Genomic DNA, 27459 nt, shown 5'->3' with positions numbered 1-27459 from the left:
TCACACTGACGGGATTACCATCAACCCTGCCACAGAAGCATCCGAAAGTCACAGTCTGACTACGACCTTCACCTCAGGCAGAAGCTATAGCATCAGAGCGTCAAGCTGGACACAAGGACTCCCTGATGGTCAGTCAAGAGTGTAAACCCTGGCATGTGTTTCTAAGGAATATTCTAGGGTATCATCCAGGTACAGGGTCCAGAAACAGAACTTTCTTAGTTCCCCAGGAGGGCCCATCTTTCTCTAGAGAAATCATGGTGTGCAAAGGCTCAGAGGATTCCAATTTCTTTCTATTATAATGAAGAACATCTCTTTCCAGGCGCATCCTTCTTCTAGGGCTTTTTCCCTGGTTTTAAAAGAAACTACTGACACATCAGAGAGCCCTGTGGTGAATAGGAAACCTGAACACTGAATGCTAAAGGATGTTGTTCCAAGGGGCATTTCACCAGAGCTCCAAGGAAACCCAAAGAAAGATACCTGTTCTGGAACAAGACATAACACACAGACGACCAGAATGCTCAGACTCATCCCTGTTGTTGGATGTATTCTCATGGACTGCTTCTCTGAACTAGTGATTCCCAGCTGATGGACTGGGCTTTCTTGGGATTATTTTTTTCTGTGAATGCAATTTTGTCATTGATTAAGCTAATTATTGAGTGTGCTCCCATCCAATTCCAGGGTTTTCCCACTGAGACATCTCGATGTCTCCTTTCTGATAGGCTTTTAAAAATGAATAGATATCCATCTTCCCATCAATGGTTTTGAGAATTTTTTTTAAAAATCTGTGGAGTTCCTTCTTCACATGAACCCTTTCAATATTAAAAACCATAAAAAAAAGAGGTTTTCTCTGATTGAAACAGGCACAAGGGACCTGAGACTTGGACTCAGAGCCACACCCTACTTACTCTTCCCCCATTTACTCTTGGAGAGGTGGCCCAAAAGTTTGAAAGGACAGTTAGAATATCACTGAGCCAAATTATGTCTCCAACTCCCAGCCAGCACTATATTTCTACAAAAACAAAGTCACACTGCCCAAGGAAAAATGTCACATTCCAAAAGTATTAGTGCTTGAAGCTTCTCCACACAGTAATCCTACTCACCAAGATCGGCTTCAGAATGTCCAGGTTGGAATGAAGTATTTGCTCTGCTGCATCCAGTTTCTCCTTTGGCAGGCTGCAAAGCATGGAGACTTCTTGGTCACCAAGTTGAATCAGCTCTCCTAATTTTGATCCGTTGCACAGATTGGTCAAATGTAACTGGTAGCCTTGCAAAAATACCTGGAAGCATTTCATGCAAAGAGAGAAAAGCAAAACTGGATTACAAAGATGGGAAGCAGGGTCCTTGAAGCCTTTTGGGGGACTTCACATCAATACAGCTTTGAAGAATGGACACTGCTGGACTGTATCCAGTGCACAGGGTCTCTACTGAACTTTACGATGGGTCAAGGCATGATCCTACAGGACATTAAAACCGGAATGTGGCATTTGACTTATCACCTCCACACTCTTGTCCTTGTGAGGGGAAATCCTGAGCCCAACTCTTTTTCTCAAAAGTGGAACACGTGATTCACCCAGTAGGAATCTAGAGTCTGAACTCCTAAAACCACTTTTATTAAAGAAAATAGAAAATTCTCATTATTTTGGAATGCATGATATCTTAACCTGGGGTTGGGCTGAATTATGAAAAAAAGGCATTTATACTATTTATTTGTAGATACAGATATTTAGCTGATGCAAAAAACTATGTTCAAACAATTTCAGAATGTGGAACTCTTCCTTTTACTTGTATCAGAGCAGAGTACTAGAAAGTCAAGCCCCTTACCTCACTGATAGGCCAGTTCTAAGTCTTTTTGGGTTTTTTTAAATCTTTATTTATTTATTTTCTTATTAGTCATCCATTTTATACACATCAGTGTATACATGTCAATCCCACTCTGCCAGTTCATCACACCACAAACACCACCCCATGCCGCTTTCCCCCCTCGGGGTCCATACGTTTGTTCTCTACTCTGTGTCTCAATTTCTGCTCTGCAAGCCAATTCATCTGTACCATTTTCTAGGTTCCATATATATGCATTAATATACGATATTTGTTATTCTCTTTCTGACTTACTTCACTCTATATGACAGTCTCTAGGTCCATCCACATCTCTATAAATGACCCAATTTCATTCCTTTTTATGGCTGAGTAATATTCCATTATATATATGTACCACATCTTCTTTATCCATTCGTCTGTCGATGGGCATTTAGGTTGCTTCCATGTCTTGGCTATTGTAAATAGTGCTGCAATGAACATTGGGGTGCATGTGTCTTTTTGAATTATGGTTTTCTCTGGGTATATGCCCAGTAGTGGGATTGCTGGGTCATATGGTAGTTCTATTTGTAGTTCTTTAAGGAACCTCCATACTGTTCTCCATAGTGGCTGTATCAATTTACATTCCCACCAACAGTGCAAGAGGGTTCCCTTTTCTCCACATCCTCTCCAACATTTGTTGTTTATAGATTTTCTGATGATGCCCATTCTAATTGGTGTGAGGTGATACCTCATTGTAGCTTTGATTTGCATTTCTCTAATAATTAGTGATGTTGAGCAGCTTTTCATACGCTTCTTATGTCTTCTTTGAAGAAATGTCTATTTAGGTCTTCTGCCCATTTTTGGATTGGGTTGTTTTTTTCATATTGAGCTGCATGAGCTGTTTATATATTTTGGAGATTAATCGTTTGTCTGATGATTCATTTGCAAATATTTTCTCCCATTCTGAGGGTTGTCTTTTCCTCTTCTTTATGGTTTCCCTTACTATGCAAAAGCTTTTAAGTTTGTTTATTTGTTTACTTTTCTTTTTATTTCCATTACTCTAGGAGGTAGATCAAAAAATATCTTGCTGTGACTTATGACAAAGAGTGTTCTTCCTATGTTTTCCTCTAAGAGTTTTATAGTGTCTGGTCTTACATGTGGTCTCTAATACATTTTGAGTTTATTTTTGTGTATGGTGTTAGGGAGTGTTCTAATTTCATTCTTTTACATGTAGCTGTCCAGTTTTCCCAGCACCACTTTTTGAAGAGACTGTCTTTTCTGCATTGTATGTCCTTGCCTCCTTTGTCATAGATTAGTTGACCATATGTGCATGGGTTTATCTCTGGGCTTTCTATCTTGTTCCATTGATCTATGTTTCTGTTTTTGTGCCAGTACCATATTGTCTTGATGACTGTAGCTTTATAGTATAGTCTGAAGTCAGGGAGTCTGATTCCTCCAGCTCCGTTTTTTCCCCTCAAGACTGCTTTGGTTATTCGGGGTCTTTTGTGTCTCCATACAAATTTTAAGATTTTCTGTTCTAGTTCCGTAAAAAATGCCATTGGTAATTTGATAGGGATTGCATTGAACCTGTAGATTGCTTTCGGTAGTATAGTCATTTTCACGATATTGATTCTTCCGATCCAAGTACATGGTATATCTCTCCATCTGTTGGTATCATCTTTAATTTCTTTCATCAGTGTCTTATAGTTTTCTGCATACAGGTCTTTTGTCTCCCTAGGTAGATTTATTCCTAGGTATTTAATTCTTTTGGTTGCAATGGTAAATGGGAGTGTTTCCTTAGTTTCTCTTTCAGATTTTTCATCATTAGTGTATAAGAATGCAAGAGATTTCTGTGCTTCTTTTTTTTTTTTTTTGCAGTACGCGGGCCTCTCACTGTTGTGGCCTCTCCCGTTGTGGAGCACAGGCTCCAGACGCGCAGGCTCAGCGGCCATGGCTCATGGGCCTACCCGCTCCGTGGTATGTGGGATATTCCCGGACCGGGGTATGAACCCGTGTCCCCTGCATCGGCAGGCGGACTCTCAACCACTGCGCCACCAGGGAAGCCCCTCTGTGCATTCATTTTGTATCCTGCAACTTTACCAAATTCATTGATTAGCTCCAGTAGTTTTCTAGTGGCATCTTTAGGATTTTCTATGTATAGTATCATGTCATCTGCAAACAGGGACAGTTTTACTTCTTCTTTTCCAGTTTGTATTCCTTTTATCTCTTTTTCTTCTCTGATTGCCATGGCTAGGACTTCCAAAAATATGTTGAATAATAGTAGTCAGAGTGGACATCCTTGTCTCATTCCTGATCTTAGAGGAAAAGCTTTCAGTTTTTCACCATTGAGAATGATGTTTGTTGTGGGTTTGTCATATACGGCCTTTATTATGTTGAAGTAGGCTCCCTCTATGCCCACTTTCTGTAGAGTTTTTATCATAAATCGGAGTTGAATTTTGTCAAAAGCTTTTTCTGCATCTATTGAGATGATCATATGGTTTTTATTCTTTAATTTGTTAATATGGTGTATCTCACTGATTGAGTATATTGAAGAATCCTTTCATCTCTGGGATAAATCCCACTTGATCATGATGTATGATCCTTTTAATGTGTTGTTGGATTCTGTTTGCTAGAATTTTGTTGAGGATTTTTGCATATATATTCATCAGTGGTATTGGTCTGTAATTTTCTTTTTTTGTAGTATCTTTGTCTGGTTTGGGTATCAGGGTGATGGCAGCCTCATAGAATGAGTTTCAGAGTTTTTCTTCCTCTGTAATTTTTTGGAAGAGTTTGAGAAGGATGGGTGTTAGCTCTTCTCTAAATGTTTGATAGAATTCACCTGTGAAGCCATCTGGTCCTGGACTTTTGTTCGCTGGAAGATTTTTTGGGTTTTTTGGGGGTTTTTTTTGCGATACACGGGCCTCTCACTGTTCTGGCCTCTCCCGTCGTGGAGCACAGGCTCCGGACACACAGGCTCAGCGGCCATGGCTCATGGGCCTAGCTGCTCCGCGGCATGTGGGATCTTCCCCGACCAGGTCACAAACCCGTGTCCCCTGCATCAGCAGGCGTACTCTCAACCACTGCGCAACCAGGGAAGCCCTCACTGCAAGATTTTTAATCACAGTTTCAATTTCATTACTTGTGATCGGTCTGTTCATATATTCTATTTCTTCTTGGTTCAGTCTTGGAAGATTATACCTTTCTGAGAATTTGTCCATTTTATTGGCATAGAGTTGCTTGTAGTAGTCTCTTAGGATGCTTTGTATTTCTGTGGTGTCAGTTGTTACTTCTCCTTTTTCATTTCTAATTCTATTGATTTGAGTCCTCTCCCTCTTTTTCTTGATGAGTCTGGCTAATGGTTCATCAATTTTGTTTATCTTCTCAAAGAACCAGCTTTTAGTTTTATTGATCTTTGCTATTGTTTTCTTTGTTTCTATTTCATTTATTTCTGCTCTTATCTTTATGATTTCTTTCCTTCTGCTAACTTTGGGTTTTGTTTGTTCTTCTTTCTCTAGTTCCTTTAGGTGTAAGGTTAGATTGTTTTGAAATTTTTCTTGTTTCTTGAGGTAGGTTTGCATAGCTATAAACTTCCCTCTTAGAGCTGCTTTTGCTGGATCCCATAGGTTTTGGATCGTCGTGTTTTCATTGTCATTTGTCTCTAGGTATTTTTTGATTTCCTCTTTGATTTCTTTAGTGATCTCTTTGTTATTTAGTAACGTATTGTTTAGCCTCCATGTGTTTGTGTCTTTTATGTTTTTTTTCCCTGTAATTCATTTCTAATCTCACAGCATTGTGGTCAGAAAAGATTCTTGATATGATTTCAATTTTCTTAAATTTACTGAGGCTTGACTTGTGACCCAAGATGTGATCTATCCTGGAGAATGTTCTGTGCGCACTTGAGAAGAAAGTGTAATCTGCTGTTTTTGGATGGAATGTCCTATAAATATCAGTTAAATCTATCTGGTCTATTGTGTCATTTATAGCTCGTGTTTCCTTATTAATTTTCTGTCTGGATGATCTGTCCATTGGTGTGAGGTGTTATTATTATCATATAACAATAACACTAGTATTGTGTAACTGTCAATTTCCTCTTTTATGGCTGTTAGCAGTTGCCTTATGTATTAAGGTGCTCCTATGTTGGGTGCATATATATTTATAATTGTTCTATCTTCTTCTTGGATTAATCCCTTGATCATTTTTTAGTGTCCTTCCTTATCTCTTGTAACATTCTTTATTTTAAAGTCTATTTTATCTGATATCAGTATTGCTACTCCAGCTTTCTTCTGATTTCCATTTGCATCGAATATCTTTTTCCATCCCCTCACTTTCAGTCTGTATGTGTCCCTAGGTCTAAAGTGGGTCTCTTGTAGACAGCATATATATGGGTCTTGTTTTTGTATCCATTCAGCAAGCCTGTGTCTTTTGGTTGGAGCATTTAATCCATTCACGTTTAAGGTAATTATCGATATGTATGTTCCTATTACCATTTTCTTAATTTTGGGGGGTTTGTTTTTGTAGGTCCTTTTCTTCTCTTGTGTTTCCCACTTAGAGAAGTTCCTTTAGCATTTGCTGTAGAGCTGGTTTGGTGGTTCTGAATTCTCTTAGCTTTTGCTTGTCTGTAAAGCTTTTGATTTCTCCATCGAATCTGAATGAGATCCTTGCTGGGTAGAGTAATCTTGATTGTATGTTCTTCCCTTTCATTAGTTTAAATATATCATGCCACTCCATTCTGGCTTGTCGAGTTTCTGCTGAGAAATCAGCTGTTAACCTTATGGGAGTTCCCTTGTATGTTATTTGTCGTTTTTCCCTTGCTGCTTTCAATAATTTTTCTTTGTCTTTAATTTTTGCCAATGTTATTACTACGTGTCTCGGCGTGTTTCTCCTTGGGTTTATCCTGTATGGGACTCTCTGCACTTCCTGTACTTGAGTGGCTATTTCCTTTCCCATGTTAGGGAAGTTTTCGACTATCATCTCTTAAAATATTTTCCAGGGTCCTTTCTCTCTCTCTTCTCCTTCTGGGACCCCTATAATGTGAATGTTGTTGCATTTAATGTTGTCCCAGAGGTCTCTTAGGCTGTCTTCGTTTCTTTTCATTCTTTTTTCTTTATTCTGTTCCATAGCAGTGAATTCCACCATTCTGTCTTCCAGGTCACATATCCGTTCTTCTGCTTCAGTTATTTTGCTATTGATTCCTTTTAGTGTAGTTTTCATTTCAGTTATTGTATTGTTCATCTCTGTTTGTTCTTTAATTCTTCTAGATCTTTGTAAAACATTTCTTGCATCTTCTCAATCTTTGCCTCCATTCTTTTTCCAAGGTCCTGGATCATCTTCACTATCATTATTCTGAATTCTTTTTCTGTAAGGTTGCTTATCTCCATTTCATTTAGTTGTTTTTCTGGGGTTTTATCTTGTTCCTTCATCTGGTACATAGCCCTCTGCCTTTTCATCTTGTCTATCTGTGAATGTGGTTTTTGTTCCACAGGCTGCAGGACTGTAGTTCTTCTTGCTTCTGCTGTCTGCCCTCTGGTGGATGAGGCTATCTAAGAGGCTTGTGGAAGTTTCCTGATGGGAGGGACTGGTGGAGGGTAGAGCTGGCTATTGCTCTGGTGGGCAGAGCTCAGTAAAACTTTAATCCACTTGTCTGCTGATGGGTGGGGCTGGGTTCCCTCCCTGTTGGTTGTTTGGCCTGAGGCAACCCAATACTGGAGCCTACCTGGGCTCTTTGGTGGGGCTAATGGCAGACTCTGGGCAGGCTCACACCAAGGAGTACTTCCCAGAACTTCTGGTGCCAGTGTCCTTGTCCCTTGGTGAGCCACAGCTGCCTCCCGCCTCTGCAGGGACCCTCCAACACTAGCAGGTAGGTCTGGTTCAGTCTCCTATGGCGTCACTGCTCCTTCCCCTGGGTCCCAATGCACACACTACTTTGTGTGTGCCCTCCAAGAGTGGAGTCTCTGTTTCCCCCAGTCCTGCCGAAGTCCTACAATCAAATCCCGCTAGCCTTCCAAGTCTGATTCTCTAGGAATTCCTCCTCCCGTTGCCAGGCCCCCAGGTTGGGAAGCCTGACTGTGGCTCAGAACCTTCACTCCAGTGGGTGGACTTCTGTGGTATAAGTGTTCTCCAGTCTGTGAGTCACCCACCCAACAGTTATGGGGTTTGATTTTATCGTGATAGCGCCCCTCCTGCCATCTCATTGCGGCTTCTCCTTTGTCTTTGCATGTGGGGTATCTTTTCTGATGAGTTCCAGTGCTTTCCTGTCGATGATTGTTCAGCAGTTAGTTGTGATTCCGGTATTCTCGAAAGAGGGAGTGAGAGCATGTCTGTCTACTCCGTCATCTTGAACCAATCTTCCCTAAGTCATTCTTATCTATTCATTTCAGCAAAGAACCTTTCCTTGGCCATATCTTATTTAATTAGTTTTACTGGACCTAAATAAACTGCACTTCTTCATATATGGTCCTTACTGTCCATTAGACAATAAGTTCAGTAAGATGAGCATCTTTGTTTTTCTTGCTCTCTTTGTGTCCACAGTGCTGGAACATATGGACAGTAAATATTTGTTGAATGAATGAATGGATGATTCAGACTCTTTATTACTCCGTTACTATTTCCTCTGTTTCAATTAATGCAACCTGACCTGCTTGTAGTACAATCTAGTGGGAGTGATGGACCAAAAGCCTTTCAAGACCCATGCAGCTTTCTAACCCTGCAGAGCACTTGCTTGGCCATGGCTTCCATTAAGTAAGTTTCCACCTACTGCCAGATACTCAAGTACAGTTCACTTTTCCTCCTTTCTCTAACTGGCCCTTGCTGCCAGCCTACATTTAGTATTTGGTTTAAGAACACTGACTACACAGAGACTAATTACCATGCAAGGACCACCTCCATATTTAGGATGTCCCTTACTTTAAACTGATCGGATGTGACAGATAAGAAATTGGTAGAGGGCAATGGAAATCATGCTAACGATTTTCATAAGCCTGCTGCCTTTGGCCCATCTCCCAACCACACAATTGGTAAACTCAAGGCATATTTTCCCAGTTTCATAAGGGAAAGCAGTAAGCACATTTTTCAAATTTTTAAAATTCTAGATCATGTGAAGCAAAGATCTTATTTTCAGTCATAAACATTTCCACTACTTCTGCTTACTGCAAAGACAAGCTGGTATGTAGACATGAGACACAGTAAGGAAGCAGTTCCCCTTTCTTCCAGAGAATAAATTTGAGACACTTCTCTGAAAATCAATAACTGTGCAATCTGGGCCTGCTGTCCACCGCACAAGAGCAGTGTGATTATCTAATGATGCCAGTGGAAGTTTCTGAAAATCTAAGGTTAAAATTCTACATAAACACTAACATTACTTCCTGGTTTTATAATTTTAAGAAAAAAATTAAGCATTTTCTCCTTATATATCTTTCTCGTCTATCTTTAAAGGAAGCATTACATTTTGAAAATCTCCTGTCTTGGATTTTCTTTTTTTTTTTTGCGGTACACGGGCCTCTCACTGCCGTGGCCTCTCCCGTTGAGGAGCACAGGCTCCGGACGCGCAGGCGCAGCGGCCACGGCCCACGGGCCCAGCCGCTCCGTGGCACGTGGGATCCTCTCGGACCGGGGCACGAACCCGTGTCCCCTGCATCGGCAGGCGGACTCCCAACCACTGCGCCACCAGGGAAGCCCCTGTCTTGGATTTTATAGACAGAGATACTCTAGGTAATAATCCTCAACCCTGGTTATTGTTTCAGAATTGTGAAATTTTAAAGAAAATGTTTAATTCATCTTAAATTCATCTCCCCTTTAGGGAGTCATTATCAACAAATGCCAACTGATGGGCAGGAAATCAGTTTTATTTCAACCAGCAGGTCCGTGACGCCAGGTTGTACATTCCACTCTCTGGATGGTTTGGCAACGCCAGCCTGAGCAGGGAGGTAAAGACAGGTGAAGCTGCGTTGGAGCCAACAACCTCCTTCAGCGCCATTACAGACAGGATTTTATTCACTTCCCTCCAGGCGCTCTCCAACAATGTCACTGCCATCAGCCCCACCAGGGAAAGTGACGGTCGCAGCTTACCTTGCGGAGACTGACATCAGCCCCCAGTATCTTGTCCACAGTTGGCCTTGGCAGAGAGAGGTTGTGATGCAGGAATCCAGAGAAGGTTTCATTGTCTACCAGAAAGTCCTGAAACTTCAAGCCTGCTGGAGAAATAGCGTTTTATTTTCATTTCATACGTAACTCAAAAAATAAATAAATAAAAAGCACGACGGAGCAAACTATCATAATATTGACTGCCTTGTTGTAAACCGATTGATAACCACAGGCCTCTGGCTTAAGCACACAGAGAAACAAAAGTTCAGGGAGCTTCGCCTTAACAGCAGAGACAAGAAAAGACTGCTTTCTGAAGCCATGGAATGCGGCACTGCTGTACATACACACACACACACACACACACACACACACACACACACACACACACGCGCACACAGCTTTGCTTTTCAAAGAAAAAAATCAACCCACCTGAGATTTGTGACCCTGACCCCACAGCTCCCGTCTCCCCAGTGCCATCTCAGACAGCTAAACTCAGAGATATTTAAAGCCTTTATTCCCACAAGCCTCGGGGGCTGGTTTCCTCTTGATGCAGAGCAGTGGTTCTCAAACTTGAGCAGGCATTAGAATCACCTGCAGGACTTGTGAAAACAGACTGGTCCCCTGCCCCCAGAGTTTCTGATTCATCGGCCTGGGATGAGGCTGGAGAATCTGCATTTCTAACAAGCCGCCAGGCGGTGCTGATGTGGCTGGTCTGGGGCCCACCCTTTGAGAACCAAGGAGGTAGAGCATTATGCACATCAAAGCGCTTTCACAGACTTGGTCTCATTTCAGTTCTAAACGTGGCACACGTGATACAGACCTCCAACACCCAGGTCTGCCGTCCTTTAAGAAAACACATATGCAGATATTTTAAAAAATCAACGCTACCAAATGATTGGATTGTTGCAGGGTGTCATACAGACTCTCTTTAAATAATTAGCCCTTCAGGTACATTTAGAAAAGGTTCCAATCCAGTGCAGTGAAGCAGAAAAAGCACTAGCCAGAAATCCAATTTTAGTCCCCAGAGTTGGAGGCTGTGCCTAGTGGCATCGCTTGGGTATTTCACATCTTTCTGAATTTCAGCTTCTTCATCCCAAAACATGAGGTTTCTGGTCAGATGCTCAGCAGGCCCTCCCCCTTACTGAAATGCTCTCATTTTCCCTGCCATATTTCATTTGAGTGTCCACTTCTCCTTCTGCCCCTCCCTCTTAATAACCCAACTTCTTTCAATAAAGAGAAAACCAGCTCATCATGACCTCATGACCAGGCAGACATCACTGAGAGACTAGCCCACAGGTCCAGGAACGATCCCACCTCTCGGGGGGCAAACCTAGCAAACCTAAATCACTTAACTGATGAGAAACAGATGTTTGACCTGAAAATGGGGCTGTGAGGTGAGGCTTAAAGAGGACAGGAATTAATCCTGGGAGCTATGGGGGTGATGTGCAGAGATAAAGTAGAAGGAGGGCTCAGAATCCAACCAGACTCGCATCAGTGCTTCCTGATCCAGACATATTCTGCTAAAGCAAACTTTAATAATACAGAGTTATAGAAGGGATACACTAAGCATGATTCGCGTCTCTAGAGAAATGATTCTCTGGCTACACCTTATTTGACTAACTCCTAGTTATTCCTCAGGACACATTCAAGAAGCTGGTCCTGGCCCAGTCAGCACCCCTTGTGAGAAGAGGTGCTGGTCCTGGCCCAGCACCCCTTGTGAGAACAGGTGCTCCTGCAGGCTGTCACCTGCCTGGTTCTCCCTAACACACATGATACTGCGTTCTCACCATCGTGTTCGCTTCTATAGCTGCCAAACCTCAGAGCATCTAAGATTCACTTAGGGACATGCTAAAATGCTGTTTCTTGGGCCCAATTCCCAGAGATTCTGAAACAGTGGCTCTAGAGTGGGGCCTAAGAATCTACATTTTAATAATCATCTCGTATTTCTAATGCAGGGGGTCTGGGGACCATCCTTTTCGGAATGTTGTTTTATTTGCATATTCTGTCCACCAGACTATGCCTCTGGGACACAGACTGTGTCTTTTATCCTTGTATCAGGGTGTCCAGATCAAGCAAAGAATTACTGATCAGTGAATGATGGCTGGATAATAAATACTAGGAGATGGGATCGGGGCTGGGAAGATTCCGGAAGCAACTGAGCAACATCACAGGAGATTTCCTTTCAGCTCTACAGGTCCGAGAAGGGCCCAGAGGTATTAGGATGATCCCCAGGCTGCACCCCAACAGTAAGCAGGACTCCTAGTCACTAGAACTATATTCCCAGAGACGCAAAGTGACATCCTGAGTGTCCCAGTATCCCTAATGTAAACGGGAAGAAGGTAGGAAAGCTGGTGGCTTCAACTGAGGTCTGGCATGGAAAGCCTGACACTAACCACTGTGGAACAATGGGGGTCAGAAAACCTGGGCTCTGTATCCATTTGTTTGTCAGATTATTTCACCTAGCTGTGTCTCCACTGCCTCACCTGTCAAGTGAGGGAAGAAGAAAGCTCTCCGGGCTCCAGACAGAACAGAATATACACACGAGCTGAGCCTCAGTGACCAGGCGGGTCACACACCCCTCCTGAGAGTGAAAAGCCGGAACAGCACTCGACACTGGGCTGAGCCAAGTCCAGAAGAGCCTCCCCCTCCGGAGCAGGGCTGCTGAAGCGTGGGAGGCCGACCCCGCTGCACTTGCGATGGGTGTAGGTCACAAGCAACACTCTTGAGACCAGGGAGCATGCGCAGTGCACTTACAAGACGTTTCTGGTAAGTCAACTGGCTCTGCGGATGAGAACAGCTGGATGTGATCAAACTCCTACTGCCTCTCAGTGAATCCTCCGAATGAGAAAGAAGAACCGAGAGGCTGATTAAACTGTCAACAGCCTCTGACAGTGCACATGCACGTGGTGGCGAGGCCGCCAGGCGGCAAGGCAGCAGCGCCAGCCAAAGATCCCTGGCTACAGAGAACTTGAATTCTGGTCACATGGATACCACACACGTGGACGCAGGTTCACACACCACCACCAGCAAGCTGCAGCCAGTGTGCGCGCAGGAAAGCAGCACCATGGGACGCACTGGTTCTCAATCTTGGCTCCCGGGAGACGCGATCAGAACTTCTGGGGCTGAGACCCAGGCATCAGAATTTTCTAACACTCCCCAGGGTGATTCCAGCCAAGTTTGGGAAACAATAGTGCAGTGAAAAGATCAGGGGTGTGGGACCAGAATAACCTAACTTGGATGCTGGACTCTGCTGTTTATGAACCGTGAGGCTTTGAGAAGTTCATTTTGCCTTCCTGAGCCCAAGATTTCTTACCTAAGAGGTAAGGGTAACAGTACCCACTTTTTGAAGATATGAGGATTAGAGATATTTACGTGTAATGCAAGAATAGTAAGCAACAGGCTCATTGTAGGTGCTCAAAAAATGATGATAATTTTGTGATTATTGAGAAGGGTTTATTTCACTCACCTTTACTAGTGTACCACCATGAAGTGTAGAGAAAAGGTAAGGACACAGGCACTGCCCTCAAGGAACTTCCAAGGATGATAAGGGAGATGAAGAGGCAAATCAACAGAGAAAGCAGAAGGGATGAGAGAGCCAGAGGAAGGCAGCTCATGGAAGCATCTGACCCAGATGAGGCTTATTATCTGCAAGTGTTTCAAGGGGGTAGTCAGGCTGAACAGGCTGAAGCTGAATTGTGGAAAAGGACAGAGAGCCAGAAGTCTCCAGAGGCTGTGGCTGGTGAGGAGAGGGTAAGGAAGGCCTCCCGTGATGGCAGGGACCAGGATACCCTGTAGTCATAGTGCTGTGTACACCAGGTTCTCAATGTTTCTGAAAGAATAAATAAATGTACAAGCAGATAAAGGAGATTAGAGGAGATTCCTCAAAACCTAAGATTTGGGGAGTAGAATGGGAGAAGGAAGAGGACGAGGTATAGTATGAGGCCAGAGTTGGGCGGCTTCGTACCTCTGGTCTCAGTTTTCTCCATTTTGTTGTTGGCAGGAAAATGAGTGGAGAGGCCAAGAATATCGAGAAAGCCTGATGTCTGAAATGGCCCTTCTCTTCTTGGCCTAGCTAACTCCTACCCTTCTTTATGACTTGGGCCATAAGTCATCTCCTCCAGGAAGCCTGCCCTGACGTTCCACCCTCAAGCTGGGTCAGGTGGCCATCCTCTGTGCCCTAACAGCCTCCTAAGTGTGCTTCCCCCAATCTGCAGTTGTCTGAGACCACATCTTTTTCCCCAGAAGAACAGAAGTGCCTGAGGGCCAGGACTTTGGAACTCGAAAGCACAGCACTGTCTGGCACAGAGAAGGCACCCTGGAGATGGTGGATGATGGAGGAATGGATGAACACAAATGAGTGAATCAAGTGATGAACTGAGGTGATTGCTGCAGATAGGGAAGGGTGAAACAGGACTTGAGTGTGAAACAAACCAGGTCAAGATAGCGTTAGAGTTTCTCTAAGCCCCCTCAGCTGCATCAGCCCAGGTCAGGAAGACAGTCAGGTGAGTGGGAGCTGGAAGCAGAGTGTTGGAAGTGTCAATAACAGGATAAATGGGGATGACAGCAGCATCTACGTCACTGCACTGAGCTGGGGGTTAAATGAGAAAATGCACCTGAAGTCCCAGCATAATGCCTGAAACCAAGAAAAGCTCTCAATAAGGACGGCTAATACCATCATCACTTTCAGGAAAGACACCTCATTAGCTTCATTGCTAGTTTGATCCTAAAGCATATGCTTTCAGAATAGATAAGAACACAGAAGTGACTTTGCCAACTAAGTCAATACTGAATTTATGATCTAAGGTATATGCACGTGTGTGTGTGTATGTGTGTGTTATGTATTTGCCTGGCTGAGCTCCTGAGTCAGACAGAACTACTGAATTCTTTCTGCTGACACTGTCTATAAGGTGAAGAAAAGGTTGAAGCTAACCAATTTGCCTATTCAAAGCTTTAGAAAAGAATAAATAAATCTAGCATTTTGCAGAGAATCAATGGAAATGATCGCCTCTACAGGATCACTGCAAGGATGGGCATAGATGCAAGATGACCAGTAAGAAAAACCAGTCATTGGAAACAAGACACAGAACACAATGCAAGAGACAGTCACTTACTTGGCCATATAACTGCCCACGTGAGCTGACATGACCTTGATTTTCTTATCTGTAATGTGTAAGTTGTAGAAGATGATCTCAGAGGTCTTCTTAAACTTGGTACTGAAAGGTACACTTGGGGTAAAACTAAATCAGCACTGGACATGGCATCAGAAAATGTGAATTCAGGTCCCAGTTCAGCTGTTTCCTAACTGTGTAATCATGAACCTCACTTTTCTGAATTTCTCTGGGCCTCAGTTTCCTTAGATGTAAGAAGGGTTAATAATATTCACAGCTTGTTGTGAACACCAAGATCAAGAAAGTGAAAGCACTCTTCTGGAGGGAAAGGGCCTCAAGAGTTTACAAGGGTAACTGAGAGGATATAAATGCTGTCACAGAAGATGGTCATCAGGGAGCTGGACAGCTCACTAAACTAAACATGAGTCCTTGCTGCCTGCAGAGAAGACCAAAAGTCCCCATCCAGCAAAAGGCGCCTAGAGCTTTCCTGCTGCCTTCCTGCTGCCGTGTCTCTGATATGGACCAAAATACTTGAGGAGCCAGCGGCGGCCTGTCCTTTTCCAGAGAGCTTTGCTTTGGGTGCAGGGAGGTAGGGCAAAGAAAAGGAGAAAAAAAAAACAAAACAATTCAGGAGCTTGGAGTCCAAAGAACAAAACAAGTGAAGTGTGTGTTTGTGGGCTGAGGACAAACAGGACAGAATCCTCAGTTCCTTGCCAGTCCTCTGGGCCAGGCAGGCCAAGGAAACGCTTCCACGGCAGGAGAGAGAGGGGTGTGGAGGGGAGGGGCACTGCACCGTGGGGCGTGGGGGGGATACCTTCATGGCCACGTAGTGTTCCTTCTGCTTCTTCGCAGCCTGCCTGCGTGCCGCGGAGAAGGAGGGGAGCAGGGAAGAGGGAGGGCAGCGGCCCCGGAAGGCGGAGGAGGGAAGCCCTCAGCAGAGCTGGCGGCGGGGTTACTCCCGGTCAGTGCCCTCCAGTCCCCAGCTCCGGTTTCAAGATCGCTGTAGTCTCTTTTGTTCAACATGAAAAGAAACCACAGGATCAGCTGCTTGAGAAGTGGGTGGAGGAGGCAAATGAAAAAAAAAAAAGAAGTCGAGAAAGAGATCACATCAGCTTCCCAGGCCCAAATACTCTTCTTTAAAGGACCCCAGGAGGGTCTCCCAGCCCTGACCCTGTCAATGGCCTGGAGGGGCCACGGCCAGATTCTCGCCCCTGGCTTGACTCAGCCTACGCCAGGCCTTCTAAACAGGACTGCGAAACATTTCTCTGCCAGAAAAGGGCTGGGAACAAACATACTCAGGTGTCTTCTGGGGTATTTTTTGTTGTTTTGGTTTGTTTTCCTGATGCTAGGGCTCTACTTTCTTCTTCAGGGATAGCTCCCACCTGCTTCACTGAGACGGCTGGACCCTCTCCGGGAAAACCAGGGCTTCTCTGGGAAGTTCAGGGCTCTGGAGAGGGGGGTAAGGCAGGATAACCTGGCTGCTTCCTGGGGTGACTCCTTAGGGCTCATGAGAGGAGGCCGAGAGCCTGGGGTACACACAGCCTCAGGACCTCCCCGCTGGTCATCTGGGCCCAGGGTTCCCTACCCAGGAGAAGTGTCCTTCTCTACAGTGAGGGCTTGCTGACGGACACCAAGACACCCCTGAAAGATCCCAGGTTCTGGAGTCTGGCTAACCTGGTTCATTTCTCAGTTCCAGAATTTTCCAGTTATGTGGCCTTGGAGAAGTCACTTAGACTCTCTGAACCTGCATTTTTCTATAAATGGAGATCGGCCATACTAGGGGGTGGGTTAAGTAAACACTAACGACACTGAGTGAATACTGACTCACACACACTGCAAGAGAAAATACAAGCTGAAAAATTAAACAAGTTCAAAACAAATGTTGATAAAGTCTTGGATGACACTTATGTGAAGGGTTCCACAGAGAAACCAGAATATTTAGGGTCACACTTCCCGAACCCTTTGTGGCAAGTCCCGGGAAAGCCAGAGTCTTCTCCTGAGACCAATGGGAGTATCACAACTTCAGCAACCACATATTCCTTATTCTACATAGAATGGAACTTGCATAAGTTCAACAAACTTCTAAATGGCTACTGAACCCAAAACACTAGAGCTATGGTTCCAAGTAGCAATATTTCTTGGCGCTCCTTGAAGGCAGGAGCCTGTAATAAAAGAGATGCTGTATAAAGACAGGATCCCTGCCCTTGCCTTCCAAGAGAAGGTGGACAGAGGGTCAGGTGAGCCTCCAGCCCACTCTGCCACTCCAGAATCAGTCAACCTTGAAATCGGGAGATGGGAAGAGACACGACACATCTTTCCCAGATCCATCTGCTAAGGCAACAGCATACCTGTGTCTTACTGAGAAGTGGGCAAGGTGGGAGAGGTGGTCAGGAGCCCCTGGAATGAGGACTAACATCAGCTGATAAGAAGCTGAATGGTAACCAGGCCCCCAAAGAGCCAGTGGAGTCCGTGGCCCCAGAGGGTGAGGTGACCTGTTCACACTGGCCAGGAGCTCTGCTAATGCAATGCAGGTGGTGGACACAGTCGGGCTGGCTTGGGAAGCCCAGATGGAAAAGAAAGATAACACTGGGGAGGTAGCATTGGCAGAGGCTCCTAACACAACAAGTTAGGGATTAGAATCAGCATGCAGGGCCCTGAGAAGCCCAGGAACATGGGAAAGGAAGGGAAGATGAATTTATCAATTAGGGGCTGAGAAGGGGTTCTTTCCAGGGTTGTAAAGAAAGAATTGTTCATATATATAAGGTATAAATTACTTAGTTTTTCTTACTTTTAAAATTAATAAAATGTATATTAAGGGACATGGTAGTGCTTTGTCAGCAGAGGAAGGGGATTAACATGTACCGAGCGTCAGATACATTAGATGTATTATTTTCTTTCTTTCTTAATACACAGCCATTGTACTTTATTTGGCCGTGCCGTGCGGCATGTAGGATCTTAGTTGCGTGACCAGGGATCAAACCCATGACCCCTGCATTGGTTGCCCGGAGTCTTGACCACTGGACTGCCAGGGAAGTCCCTGTATTATTGTCTACAATCCTTAAAACAAGCTTATGAGAAAGGTATTATTTTTCCCATTTTTCAGATGAGGAAACAGACCCAGAGATGTTAATATCCTGCTCAAGGTCACAGAGCAAGCAAGTGGTAAATCTGAACCCAATGAGCTCTGGCTTACAAAGTTTTGGCTCTTTTCCCTCTATAGGAATTAAATGAATCATTTTATTCTTTTAAAATGCTTCATAATGATTTTGGCATCAAAAGCTGGTGACTCCACACATGCGTCCTGGTACTGGAATAAGGCAAAGTGGCAGCATGGGATGGTGCAAAGATGCTGAGCCTTGAGGTCAGACAGACCCTGATTAAATTCACAGCCTTACTCTGTGACCTTGGGCAAAAGATGTAACCCTGTGAGCCTCAGTTTCCTCATCAATAAAATGGGGATGATAACACCAAGTTGGTGCTGTCGTAAGACTTGAAAGTCACAACATATTTAAATGTAAAACGGCATCATAACCTGGTACAGCTTAGTCTGTTGGACAAAGTGTCACTCTAAGATTGCCTTTCTGTGCCTCAATGCAACAGTGATGAGAGGGCTAGAAATGCGAAGATTTTAAGGAGAAACAAACTGGACTTCCAAACTGCTCTTTGCCACCCACAAGGTAAATAAATCTCATACTGGAAAAGCAAGAGACATGAAACACTGCTGTTGAGGTTAACAACGCAAACTCTTTAAAGGCAGCCTGACATTATGTGGCACATGCCTTCCTGGAATCAAGTACAACTGTGTTTTCTATTCTTGTCTGGGTAAAGCTGACCTTTGATTTGCTTTAGTTCAAGCAATACTTCAACACAGCAGTGCAGCACTGAATCCCCCTGATGGCAGACCAAGCTGGGGCCAAGCCCTACCCTGGATGGAAACCAACAGCCTAGGCTCTGAGACGCTGCCTGGTTTTGACAGGTCTGGGAAACTTTCAAACTATGAAACTCTAAGGCTTCAAATTAGAACTTTTGATAAGTGCATACGGATGTGAATTGCAATCATCCAAAGATTTCAAGGAATTTCCAGTTTGGTGACATAAGGTTGACACATAGGTCAACTGATCGCCCAAGATGACCCCCGGGGGCCCCACAAGGACAGAAAACAAAGTTCGAGGCTGCAGCCTCAATTTCAGCAGTGGCCCAAATGGAAGGAAGGGGTTTAGGCAGGGAAGAAGTGGCTGTGAGTCACAGGATGTTCTTTGTACACGGGCTTTGGGGAACGTTCCGCCCATGTCTGTTACCACGAAGCCGGGACGTGGAGGAAGCCTGGCATTTCCCTCAGAAGCCCTCTTGTCTCTGCTCTGATCCCAGTCCATCCATGCCCAGTATCTTGTGACCTGGGAACTTTTCTGGCTAGCCTGGGCTGCTCTCTTGAGGCTGTAATAACATACTAGCAGAGTATGGAAGTCTGAAGTTCGAGTCCTATTCCTCCCCTTTGCCAGCTGTGCTTCCTTAGGCAAGTTACTTAACCTCTCTGAACTTCAGCTCCTTCGTGTGCACAAAAAGGAACAAAATTCCCTACCTCACATGATGGTCCTGCAATGAAGTAAAGTCTAAGCCTGGTGCTCCTGATGTGCCAGATACTGTACTAAATGCTTTGTGCTTATCTCATGATTCCCCACAACAGCCCTAAGAGAGGACTGTTATCCCCATTTTGAGGAAACTGACACACAAAGATGCTCCAGAATTATCTAAGGTCACACAGCCGGTAAGCAGCAGAGCCAAGATCTGAACCAAGGCAGTCTGGCTGCCAGGTATGCTGAGTCTCTTAATACTAAACTGTACTGCCCCAGTGGATGTTTACAAGATGCTAACTTTACAACCCTTTCCCTCAACTCCCTGCCACAGCCAGTCTCCAAAGCCTGCCCTGCCCTGAGGGGATCAGGTCTTTCTAACTTTGAAAGATCAAAGCAGAATCAAAGGTCCATGCAGTGAGTTCTCAGTATTACCAGTAAACGCAACAGCCAGAAAGTTATGATCCATTTCCCTAAGTAAAGTCCAGCATAACCCTTGGGACTTATTTCATAAAAGTCTTGGTCAGAGCCACATCAAAGAGGTCAAACGAGCCAGATTTGTACCATGAATATATAGAAAATGACAGCCATTCCACTGACACGCAAAAATGTCACAGGGATGGAAAAACTCAAGACCCAAGTCAGGGTGTCAGGATGCAGGCAGTGCTGCCCCAGATCTCTCCTCCAGTCCTTCCCCTTCCAACCCGTGACCTCAGCGATGTGGGATGTCTTCAACCACTACACGTGATACAAACTCGAGAGGGGCCTGGGCCCATGATGCCACCTAGAGATGAAGGAGAGCTGTAGTCTGGATTCCAGGATTTGGGGAAGGAGCAAGGCACTGGGGCAGAGAGGATGTTTGAGCTGAAATGTCCAGCAGAAAGCAGGGTAATGAGCCCATTAGGTATCGCTAAACAACACGTTTAAGTAGCTCTACAGGAAATAAACAGTAAGAAAGCAAAGGGATACCTCCTTCCCTAGCCCAGTCCTGATCTGAGCAGCACTGGCCCTACTGGGAAGGCCTTAGCTCTGGCCAGCCTGCTGGTCACCCCACTGGAAAATGCCAGATTCCCCAAACAGGATGCAGTGGGCTGGAGTGGTGAGCAAACCTGGAGGCCCGGGTGGAAGAGGAGGCCAAGCAAGTAGGCAGTCCTTCCTGTGTCCCCAAGCCTCTGGCAGGGGCAGATGCAGCTGTGTGAGGCCTGAGGCTGACACAGTTTGGAGGACTCTCTTTAAGAAAAAGAATACTTTTTTTTAACATCCTACTTTGGCAATTTTTTGATTGCTGAGATCCCTACCAGCGCCTTGGAAGGGGGCTATGAAAGTGAAACTTCTTTAGCTTCTCAGTAAATCCACTTCAAGCCTCTGGGTTCATGGCAGCCCTTCCAGTAAAGTTCTGGAAGGTAAACCTTGTAGACGAAAGAAAGCCAAGGCTGTGCTTAAGAACTTTTGTCATTATTAGTAATTGAGACCCCTGGTGACTTGGGTTCACACAGTGGATCAACTTGAAAATGACATGTGCTGGGATTTTATACTTTTCAAGGTGCTTTCATTTGGCCCTCAGAATACACTGTGAAGGAGAAAGGGCAGGTATTATCTCTAACCTTCATTCCACAAAGATTCACTGGTTGCTTACCATGTGCCTGATTGTACTGCTATCATGCTGATGCTTGTGACAGGGCCACAAGCAAGGCCCAGCCCTGCCCTCCAGGAGCTACAGGCAGGGGACGGCCCACATCGCCAGTCAGTCTCAGGTGATCCCTCGCCCAAGTACCAACCAAGTTTCCAAGACGAAACATGTTCAGGTTGTTTTGCCAAAGTCCCAATTTCGAGGCAAGGAAAGCTGAGGCCCAGAGAGGATGAACAAATTGGCAAAGCCAAAAGGCTGCCAGGAGCAGATGGGGAGGTAAACTCACTCAGATTAATTGCGTGTCAACTATGTGCTGTGACCTCGCTATCAGTCATCTACAAAGTCATCTGATTTAATGCTCAACAACCCGCAGAGCAGCTAATCTCCACTTTTCAGGTACACTGAGGGTCAGAAAGAATCAAAACATGCCCAAGGTTCACACTTAATGAGGAACAGAGCCTGAACTTGTTCTCCAAAGGAATCTTCTTGTGAGGGGGGAGCAAAGTCAGCAAAGACCTATTTCACCATCTTGGTGACATCACTCTCCCAAAACAAATCTTAATACAAAGCCCCAAACGCTTTCTCTTACAGCAGCATTTTCCAATCTTCCAGCACTTTTCGGTACGTGGGCCTCTCACTGTTGTGGCCTCTCCCGTTGCGGAGCACAGGCTCCGGACGTGCAGGCTCAGCGGCCATGGCTCATGGGCCCAGCCGCTCCGCAGCATGTGGGATCTTCCTGGACCGGGGCACGAACCCATGTCCCCTGCCTCGGCAGGCGGACTCTCAACCACTGCGCCACCAGGGAAGCCCTCTTCCAGCATTTACAAACTACTCTCACAAGTTTCACCACATCCACATAAAACGATGCCTTCTTTAAATTAACTTCAAGTAATTTTTTCCTATTTAACAGCCTCCTAAGCAATAATACCCATGAAATTGCAATTTGAGATGGGTTAAAATGAAAAGTTTTCATCTGTGTACTGATCAAAATCATCTCAGATACCACACAAGACTCACTCAGAGAAACACTCCTTCTTGCCAGACTGCATCTCACAGAGGCAGAATCTAGACCTGCCACTTTTTCTGGAGTTTTTGAGAATTTGTGCAACTTTTTGTACACTTCCATTGGACTGTAGTCATGACAGGGACTCAAGAAGAAGCAACGCTCCTCATCTGGACTCCCAAACATTAATTTAACCCCTACTCAACTGGGTGGTTGTCGGTTTAGGAAGAAGATAATAAAATGTCCAAAAAGTTCCAAAAATGTCCAAAAAGTGATGAGAAGACTGAGTGGGGGGCCCCTCTGTAGAGCTTCCTACATGCATTTCTTATGAGGATGCTTTCAAGGATAATTAGACTTGTCTATGATTTAACTCTTAAAACTGGTGGTCTTCCCAGTTGGGAGATTAATAGAACAGCACAAGAGACCTCTGTAGAAAGAGCACTGCACGGGGCAGCAGAGGTTTAGCTGTGTTCAGTTCCCAGAATATCCCTCTGGTGGCTGTGCAAACTTGGGAAAGTCCCTCCCCGCTGCTGGATCAGAGTCTTTTCTAGAACAGAAGTTCCGTATGGACAGAGGCCGTATTTGTTTTGTACACCTCTGTGTCCCAGCACCTAGAACAGTGGTTGGGACATATTACATGTTCAATAAATACTGGCTGAACGTTTGAATCAATGAACCCATTTGTCTATAAATGAACTAACTGGCCTCTAAGGTCTCATCCAATAAGTGGAAATAAAACAATGCCCTAGGCCAGAAAACCATGGGACTAGAAAAGAGTATTTGAGCAGACACTCCCCTATCCACAGATTATCAGTGGATAGGCCAATGGATTTAGCAGGTGAAGCGGAAGGAAAAAACAAGGTGAGTCCTCTAACCAGATCACAGGAGCCCAGTAGCCCAGCACAGATGACAACATGGGTTGGTAGGTCTATAAGAGCCTGAATGGCACTGTCCAAAGGGGCTGTCAGTCTCCAGCCTTGGACTGATCCAAGCCTCCAGCCCTGGTCCCACAGTCACCAATGACTTGGATGAGAACAAAGAGAGCTATTTATCAAATTCCTACATGACAGGCAACAAGCAGCAGCAGCAAATAGAACATATGGCAAAACCAAAATCTAAAACGGTTTGGGTAGGAGGAGATGGCACAGGGAATCTAAAAATGTAAACTAGAAAAGAGATAGATATTCTCCCTTTAGGTTCAAGAAGCCAACAGCACAATTCAGAAACGGAGAACAAGTGACTTGCAATACTGAATGTTTAAAAGGCTCTGTGGTTTGGGTTGACTGCGCATGGAATATGAGTCAGCAGTGTGACGTGGATGCCAAGAAGCTCACTGCATTAACAGAAATATGGTGCTCAGAGCAAAGGAGACAAAGCTCTTTCTACTCTGTGTTGGAAGACTGCTGTAATTTCTGATAAACTTCAACAAAGACGCAGACACACTGAAACACAACCTACCAGAGAAGAGGCAGAAACTGGGGGTGGGGGGAGGTGACATTCCAGAAGAGGAATGGAGGCCAATTTAGCCTAGAAAAAACAAAAGATTTCAGGAAGAGAGAGGGGGAAGAAAAAGAGCTGTCTTTTAACACTTCACGAGAAATAGATTAGCCTCTTTCTCTGGGAGATAAGCAGACCAGTGAATAGATTTTGATAATTAGAATACCAGTATTCTAATATTGGGTATCCTGCCAATACCTGAAATGAGCTGCCGTGGGAGAGGCAGGCTCCCTCCTCAGCTAGGTAGAGAAGGTTGATGAGGGCAGGACTCTGAACCAAGGAACCTTTCCATCCACAGAGTGACAGTGCAAGAGAGCTGAGCCCATCATGCTGTAAGTAGGGGTGTCAGGGCAGAGAAACAGAGGTCTCCAAGTCAGGATCTACACCAACATACCCCAGCCTCAGATGCTCTCTGAAATCTAGAGTGCTATTCAAATTCAGCAAAAAGTTACTGATTTCACCTCGGAAGAAGCACCATTTCTGCTGCACTTCCCTCTGGACTGAGGCCTGGCTCAGTGCTGCAAGACAGGCAAAGAAAGGTGGAAGCACTTAAGAAGTAGCTGCAGGGCAGATAAGAGACCATACTGGGTGAATGCAGAGATAAGCCTTGATGGGAGACAATCATACTCAGAGATCTCTCTTCAGAGCTGTGCAGAGAAAGTTGTTTGAATGCAGGTTTGGTTTCTCTTCTCTACCCTGACTCATGTCTCTAGTGGCTCTGCGTCTAAGGAAGCACCCACTGAGATCTGAAACAACACCCGCCCCCATCCATAGTCTGTTTCTCTGGCCGTGCAGTGCAGAGGCAGAAGAGCAAGGCCAGGTTCTCAGAAATGCATCACTGACACACAGGAGTAATATTGGCTCCCATTTATTGAACACCTACTATGTGCCAGAAACTGTGTTAGGGTTTACATTTCACATTGCAGGTTACTTATTATTTACAGCTGAAGAAATTAAGGCACAGAGAGGTTAAATGGCTTGGCCGAGATGGCACCACTCCAAAATAGTCATAGCTCATGTTCACTAAGTGCCTCCTATGTGCCAGATGTGGTCTTTCAGCAATTAAATGGTTCATCTCCTTTACTCCTCAGAACAATCCTATGAGCTAGGTTCTCCTATTGTCTCCATTTTACAGATGAGAAGAGTGGCCCCAAAGGGGCCTAAAGGACTTATTCACAAAGTCACCAAGCTACAAAGTAATACATCGTAGCACTCTTTTCTCTTCGTCACACTGTCTCTGCAGTGGAAGAAATAACCGTGACTCTGTCTCTGGTCCACCAGGCAGGGGGCCCCCAGCGGATAAGGAAGGACTAATGCTTTGATTGGTGATTGCTACCCCTCTGTGTCCTGTGCTGAGACAGACAGGTGTGCAGGATGGGGGCCTATAGGGCAAGAAAACAGCATCCGGCCTGACTGTGCATCCAGGAGTGGTCCAGCTGGGAGCTCCTCGAAGCTGACCCAGGAGCCCAAGCACAGTCACACCTGTCTCTGATGTGAAATGACACCTCCCCCGCACCACCCCACACTGCTTGGCCTCCCTTTGTTGGTAGATCCCACCCTGCTCACTGCCTCTTTTCCTGCCCAGGGAAAGCACAGTCTGGCTTCCCAAGAGAAAGCTCCAATCCAAGCCTGGTTTAAACTCCAGCACTTTACACCATTTCTTCTTTCGCCAAGAGGATGGCGAGTCCTCTTGGGAGGTCTCTCAGCAAATGCTGGCCCACCCCATTCCTCCCATTCCTCCCAAACACCAAACCGAGGAAAAAAGTACTTTCCTGGAGCAGTGGCAGCAGCTAGCTCCTGACGGCTGCAATTTATCACTCATGCTGTTTAGAACCACCGGTGCATGGAGACGATAAAAAGCAGACTGACTCTCAGTCAGCTTCGTTACTGCTTTTAAAGTCTCTACAGACCACGCAGGTCATCACGGCCTGCACCCAGGGGTCTGCTCCCACCGCCCCCTGCCCCCCGTGGTAGGCCACGGCCCGGGAGGCTGCTCCGTGGTGACTTCTGCAACCAGTGCCTCAGCCAGCAAGCTGCCTGCTCTCGGCCGCTTCCTAGATGGCATGCAGTAAACTGCCCGGGGCACACCCCGGATCGGAGATAAAGGTGTCACTTTTTAAAGCTCAGAGTTCAAGTACCCACCAGACTAAATCAAATGACCTGGGGGAAGATGAATTGCACTTTCCTTTTAGAAATGAATGCTTAACTTTCACTTCTCCAAATCAAGTTGCAACTTTAACTGCTCTTATATGCACGGAAGTATCCCGTCTGTAAATCTTCTTATCCATGGCAACCATATGGCCAACTCCAAAAAAATGAGGTTGGCAGCAACCTGCCACCCCCCTAACAGTCCTAACGCCGGGCTGGTGCCATTCCTCTCTGGGAGGTTTTCTTCTGTGTCCCCAGAAGAGGCCAGCACACTCACTGAGTCCCTAGTTTCTTCTCAAATACATCCTGCAGAGAGGCCTTACAGCCCAGCCACTGAGGAGGAAAACCCCGTAGGGAAGAGCTAAAAGGAACAAGCGCCAGGCCGCCTGGGCTGCTGTCTCTCCCTGGTGCAGGTTAACTTCCAATTACGAACCAATCCACAGAAGGCTTTTGCTTACCTGAGCTGGAACGCTCGATCTGGTATAATGTCCTTAGAACTTGGCGTATGTTCTTCATGCTGGTGTCTCTGTGGCTGTACAAAAGAAGTCGCCGAGCATCTGAGAACAGGCGAGACACACTGCAGGCGGTGCAAGAAAAGTAGAAAAGCCCTGGTTAGGCCAGCTGTCTCTCCAGCTTGAACAAAGTACCTGCCAGGAAGACCCAGCCTGGCTGCAGGGTCCTCCGTGGGCCGATCCTGACCCACTCCTGCTGCCCCCTCCTCCAACTTCACTGAGACCCTATGCTCACAGCCACCCAACCAGCAACCCTGCCCCAAATGCTCGTCCTCATGTGTCCATACAACCAAATCTTACCAGCCATCAAGGGCCAGCCCATGTTGCCGCCTCTCCAGGAAGCTCTCTCTCTCTCTCTCACACACACACACATGCACACAGGTCCCCAGGACCAACTTATCCAAAAGACACAGCAGACACAGTGCCTAGGGCCCAGGATACTCTTATGGGTCCACAAAATGTTTAAATTTCTTTTAAAATCAGCAAAAAAAAAATTCAGAAATTCAGAATGAATGCATATGATAATGAATCCAGCCTGGATTATACTCATCTTTATACCAACACAGTTATAAAATAAAATTTTTAATATTGTTGCAAGGAAGAAGGGGTTCATGAAAGCCACAAAGCCTAAGGTCCATGAACATTATAACGTGGCCCTGACTGCCTGGCGGCAGCTTCCTCTAAACTGTCCTGCTACATCTCCTGCAGTTCTTAGTCCTTTCTAACTCATGCCATGGTTCTGTGCCTTCCAAGAATCTTCAACGGCTCATTTGGGAAACACTTACTCAGCCCTAATGTCTGTTGTTGAAGCCAGGAGCCAGGAATACAAAAGTGAAGAAAGCAGTATCCTGGCCCTCAGGGAGCTCACACCCAGGGCTGAGAAAAGCTTGCAGATGAAAGACCGATGCAGTGTGACAGGGCAGCAATGGAGGCAGAGAGGTGATCTGAGAGCAGAGAGGACCAAACTCTCCCAGCCTTGGCTGTGAGCTCCTTGAGGACAGGCCCCTCCCTCTGCACAGCTCTGTATCCCCAGCTCCTGGACCAGCCGTTTCCCACACACAATAAGTGTTTGCTTACTGAGTGTTTGCTCATTAACGGATGAAGCTGATGTGCT

The 27459-nt window shown here is 45.4% G+C and overlaps 1 protein-coding gene across 4 annotated transcripts in view; it reads right to left on the bottom strand.

Moving 5' to 3' along the window:
- Positions 1-27459, bottom strand: part of ABCA1 (ATP binding cassette subfamily A member 1) — a 137022-nt gene that overhangs the window by 73484 nt on the left and 36079 nt on the right. For 3 of the 4 annotated variants that reach the window (XM_082657620.1, XM_082657619.1, XM_082657622.1), the window contains exons 5-7: positions 26292-26410; positions 9862-9986; positions 1101-1277 (exon numbers count right to left, since the gene is read on the bottom strand). In XM_082657620.1, the coding sequence (XP_082513746.1) occupies positions 1101-1277; positions 9862-9986; positions 26292-26410 (421 nt within the window). The remainder of the gene's footprint in view (positions 1-1100; positions 1278-9861; positions 9987-26291; positions 26411-27459) is intronic. The other variant, XM_082657621.1, reaches the window with a different exon arrangement.

The sequence above is a fragment of the Grampus griseus genome, assembly GCF_964374135.1.
Source record: "Grampus griseus genome assembly, chromosome: 6".
NCBI classification, from domain to species: Eukaryota; Metazoa; Chordata; class Mammalia; order Artiodactyla; family Delphinidae; genus Grampus; species Grampus griseus.
This window is presented reverse-complemented; position numbering and strand designations above follow the sequence as displayed.